The sequence below is a fragment of the Podarcis tiliguerta genome, assembly GCF_965153285.1.
Source record: "Podarcis tiliguerta genome assembly, chromosome: 8".
NCBI classification, from domain to species: Eukaryota; Metazoa; Chordata; class Lepidosauria; order Squamata; family Lacertidae; genus Podarcis; species Podarcis tiliguerta.
This window is the reverse complement of record NC_139541.1, coordinates 20,826,519-20,831,566: the sequence shown is the minus strand read 5'-3', so window position 1 is coordinate 20,831,566 and position 5,048 is coordinate 20,826,519. Positions and strand designations below refer to the sequence as shown.

Genomic DNA, 5,048 nt, shown 5'->3' with positions numbered 1-5,048 from the left:
AGGTGGTTGACTCTCTGGGGTTTAAAAGTCTGGCAAACAAACAATTTTGCCTTTCTAGCCATTTTAAATACACTCCCCTCCTCCCCAGCTTATATAAAACAACTTAACAGGGTCGTCAAAAATATACCAAACAAGGGGTCTTTCTTTAAGCAAACACACAAGGGACCTTTTCTTACCATGCTATATAAAACTGCAACACATTGATCCTTTGTGAAAAGTTTTACTAGCCACTCCCCAGCTGTTCCGATTGACTATTTTTCTTTTTGGTTGTTGGTTGTGTGTGTGTGTGTCGTTTTCCCCCTCCTTTTCTAGTTGGCCATTTATTCATCTCAGAAGCATTTCTTCTGCAATACAGTTGGGCCAACCTCCTTGTACTCCTGCTGGGTCACCCACATGTCTCTAAAGGAAGCCAAGCTGGTAAGCACTGACGCTCCAATCCAAACAGAGTGCATCCTATCTGCGGGTGCTTCCACCTTCGCCGGCATGCCTTTGGGCGCAAGCGCTCGGAGCTCCTTCAGAAGCCGTTCCCTTAGGCCAGAGAAGAGTGTGGACCCACCCGCCATGATCACGTTCCTCCAGATGCTCTGGTGGATGCTCCCATCGCAGTTGGAAATGCTGTCCAAAATCATCTGGTGAATTCCTGGTGCTGCGAGTCCTGCGTCTGCTGGTTTAAAGAGGGACTCTGGGGCTCTGAAGAGCTGGTCTCCAATCTGGACAGGGTTTCCATCTGGGAGGATATATTTATGAACCAAGGTTTTGCCCTTTTGATAGTCAGGATCTAAAGCTACGAAGCATAGGTTCTCCTTGATGTCCTTCACTATCTCCTTCTCGGCAGAGCTCAAGAAGCTGTGGCCGCTCTCTAAGAGAAGCGTCGTCAGGTACCTGGTGATATCCCGGCCGGCAAAATTCATCCTGGAAATGGCATGAAGCAGACAATGGCCTTTGTAGACGGGGACAGTCAGAGTGACGCCATCTCCACTATCTAAGACTAAACCTGTTGTGCGAGCGGAGGCGTAGAGGGCCATCAAAGCTTGCAGGCCCACAAACATGGCAGGTACATGGAAGTTCTCAAACATGATCTCTGTCATTTTTTCTCTGTTTGGCACTGGGTTCAAAGGGGCCTCTGTCACCAGCACAGGTCTCTCGTGGGCTCTTATTCTGAGCCCGCGTCTGTAGATGTACCTCCAGATCTTCTCCATGTCATCCCAGGATGTTACGATTCCATGTTCCACAGGGTATTTAAAAGACAAGATACCTCTCTTGGCTTGGGCTTCTTTGCCAACATAAGACTCCCTCTGGACAGGACCAAACATGATCGCTTGCGACTTGGGGTAGCCGACTACTGTAGCAACAACCGTTCTTGGTGCCTGTTCTCCGGAGAACCCTGCCTTACATAGCCCAGACCCATTGTCAATAATGACGGCTGGAAGATCTGCCTTTGCGTGGTGAGACATGCCCAAAGATGAAGGAGCAGGATTTTCAACCACTTTACTGTCTTTCTTTGTGGATGGAACCCTGGGCCATCAATATTCTAGATCTCTAAGTGTCACAAAAAGGGAACTTTCCCCCCTTTCCCGTTCCTCTAGTGGCTTTTTAAATATACAAACATGTTGCATATGCTTCGGGAAACAGATTGTCCTCCAAGAAACTGTAAGATGGTTTTGGATGACAAAGAGCATCAGAAATGGGTGTTCAGAGTTGATGAACAGCCGTTTTTCAATTCCCGTCTCAAGAAGGAAGGTTCAGAGCACCATGGACATGGGAAACCATGGTGTCTCTGCCTCCCAGACAGCCTGGAATATCAGGAAGGATTTTCTGTTCACAAATGCCCAGTTAAGAATGGAGGCTGAACCATTGTCTTACCCCTTGTGAAATTCCCACACCAGCTTGGAAAGCTCTCACTAACACAACACAGTTGTTTGCATTCTTGCCTTCACTGTTCAGCCCACATGGAGGTGGTCATTAAGGTGACATCAGAAATGCACCGTGATGTCAAAAAGGGGCAGTGAAATAGCATACCAGTGGAAGAGTTATATTCACCCTACAAAGCAAAGGCATTATAAAGAAAATGTCCTTTTGGGTTGTGTCCAGTGCTCATCCCACTCAGGGTAGACCCATTGAAATCAAAGTCATGGGTTCATCAATTTCCAATACATTTACTCTGAGTAGAACTTAGTTGGATACTACCAACTTTAAAGGTCAAAACAAACCCATCCCTAAAATCAGTGTGATGATTCAGACTCCTTGTTAGATGTAACCAAAAATTATTTCATTTGTAAATGAAGAGCAACTGGTTCAATGTTTTCCCAAACGATATGTATATTATGGTCAGATAAACTTATTGTATTAGGAGTAGGGAACATTTTTGAGCCCCAGGACTTCTGTGCAACCTTTGGGAGGTGAACACATGCACGAGTTGGGTGGGGCCAGAGTCAAAATTGGGAGAGCCACAAATCCAATTTTACCTTTGTACAGGCTAGTTTCTACACACAGTCACACGCCTCTATCCAGGCAATGCATTATCAGACCTCAACAACATTTCCCAGCCATTCAAAACACACAGGGTGTGAAACAGGACCAGTGAAGGGGTGTGGCCTGGGGAGAAGGGGGTGTGGCCTAGTGAGAGTTCTGAAGACAAGAGGTCTGAGGGGCCTAGAGGAGGAGAAGGAGGAGGAGGAGGAGGAGGAGGAGTTTGAATTTGATATCCCGCTTTATCACTACCCAAAGGAGTCTCAAAGCGGCTAACATTCTCCTTTCCCTTCCTCCCCCACAACAAACACTCTGTGAGGTGAGTGGGGCTGAGAGACTTCAAAGAAGTGTGACTAGCCCAAGGTCACCTAGCAGCTGCATGAGGAGGAGCGGCGACGCGAACCTGGTTCCCCAGATTAAGAGACTACCGCTCTTAACCACTACACCACACTGGTGTTTGGCCCTTAGTCTGAAGTTCTCCACACCTAGTACGCCAGTTAAGTCTCATTATAATGATATTACGACTTTGTTTTTCGAAGCAGGATACAAAGCTAAGAATGAGCCCATTGTAATTAATGAACCTAAGTTGTCCATGTCTATAAAAACCCATCAGTTAAATTGGAGTAGGACTAACATTGGACACAACCCAGCTGCACTGGTCTCATTCAGATATAATGGCACATTAGGGATGAAGAACCTGCAGTCCTCCAGATGTAGTTGGACTACATGTGCTATGACCATGTGCTATGCTAGCTAGGGCTGCTGGGAGATGGAGGACAACAACATCTGGAGGGTTCATAGGCTCTCCACCGTTGTGCTGCAGTTCAGGGCCACACACACAACTCAGTTCTCCTTTCCCAAACATTAATATGGCTGGCTTTTTGAGATATTCAAAGGGCAGAGGAACCCAAACTCTTTCCTGGGAGCAGTAGGGAAGAATGATCACCACATTCCAAGGTCGGATTCCCAGACCACTCAAGGTCTTAGGGGTAGGAGATTCTATCAGTTTTTCATTTTCCCATTCTTTAGTTCAGTTTGACATATTCCCACAACACTTTGCTTTTTAAAAAAACGAAGAACAAGTTCACCCCAAATGCTCATTTTTGCATGCTTTTCTCCTAATAAATGTGCAAGAGGTGTGGAGGGTGGCAACACGAAAATGGGCCTTTTCAGTGGTGGCTCCCTGTTTGTGGAATGCTCCCCCCAAGGAGGCTCACCTGGTTGCCATCATTATATAACTTTAGGCATCAGGCAAATTATCTATGGCTTTCTTGGGTGGGTGGGATGTTTTAATCTATTTTTTTAAAAAAAGTATTTTCATTTAAATTTTCAATGCATGTTTGAGTTTATTTTTTGCTTGAAATATTGTAAGTTGCTTTGAGTTGCAATGGTAAAAAAAAAAGTAATAAATTTAATAGATAATAATAATCATCATCTTTTGGAAGCAATGTCCTCTAACACAATGCATCTTCATATGTTGTTTCAGTAATATATACATTTTTCTGTATCACACTTTCCTAATATTCTTTTTGCATACCTTTTTTGAGTTGGAGAATGCAACACAACGGTCCAAGAAATGAGGATTTCAAAGGAGAGCTGCATTTTAGTTCACATATTGGATTCAAGGTGAGCAAATTAGGTAAGTCCACAGCAGAATGTGGACTGAATGAATTTCTACCCCATCCCTGGTAGGACCACGAAGAATCAAGCCATATTTAAGGCAACTGGGCAAGGAAATGATTGACACAAACCTCATGTGACTTGTTAGAACCTGCAAAGGCATTTTTATTTCAACCTCTGAAAGAGGTGAATGCATTGCTTTAAAGTAGCTGTAGCTGTTGATGGTTGTTTACAGGTATAGTATGTGATGCAAAATCCCAAGTCCTCCTTAATAGCATCTTCTCTGGACAACATTTGGTCCAAACTCTCTGTAGTCCGAAGCAGTGACCCACATTTGCTTGAAGCTGCTCAGGGATGTAATGATCGAGGCCCCGATCCATGTTGAGAACCACCGATCTGGGGGTGCTATGACCTTTATGGGAACCCCTTGAGGGACTTGAGCCTCGAGCCCTTTAAAGACCCTCTCGTCTAATCCCGGAAAGAGCGAGGAACCTCCTGAGAGCAACACGTTGCTATAGAGCATGCTGCGGATGGTGGGGTCACATTTTTTGATGCTCTTGGCAATCATTTTGTGGAGGCCTTGCCCACTTCTCTTAATGCTGCTGGGTGTGAAAAGGATCTCTGGAGCTAGGAAGAGAGCATCACCAATTTTGATCCTGTTGCCATCAGGAAGTTCATACTCCTTTGGGTAGTCCTCAGACCTCTTGTTCTGCTCATGGTGGGCATCCAGGGCTACGAAGCACAACTTCACTTTGATGTCTTCCACAATGTTGTTCCCTTCGGGAAAATTTCTGAAGTATTGCCTGTTTTCCAGAAGTAATTCCCTCAAGTACTCCGTGATGTCTCTGCCGCCAATATCCAACCTGGTGACAGCGTGGGGCAAACAATATCCCTCATAAACTGGCACTGCGTGGGTGACCCCAAAACCGCTGTCCATCACTATACCAGTATAGCGGGCT

At 45.3% G+C, this 5,048-nt stretch overlaps 2 protein-coding genes across 2 annotated transcripts in view; both read right to left on the bottom strand.

The window, feature by feature from the left end:
• Positions 1-204: 204 nt before the first annotated feature.
• LOC310682910 (actin-like) lies at positions 205-1,954 on the bottom strand. Its single transcript, XM_083452237.1, has one exon. The coding sequence runs from the start codon at positions 1,452-1,454 to the stop codon at positions 330-332; it is 1,125 nt and encodes a 374-aa protein (XP_083308363.1). The 5' UTR covers positions 1,455-1,954; the 3' UTR covers positions 205-329.
• A 2,272-nt stretch (positions 1,955-4,226) lies between these two features.
• LOC310683480 (actin-related protein T2-like) overlaps positions 4,227-5,048 on the bottom strand; it is a 1,355-nt gene continuing 533 nt past the window's right edge. The window contains exon 2 of the mRNA XM_083453415.1: positions 4,227-5,046. Coding sequence (XP_083309541.1) covers positions 4,358-5,046 — 689 coding nt within the window. The 3' untranslated portion in view covers positions 4,227-4,357. The remainder of the gene's footprint in view (positions 5,047-5,048) is intronic.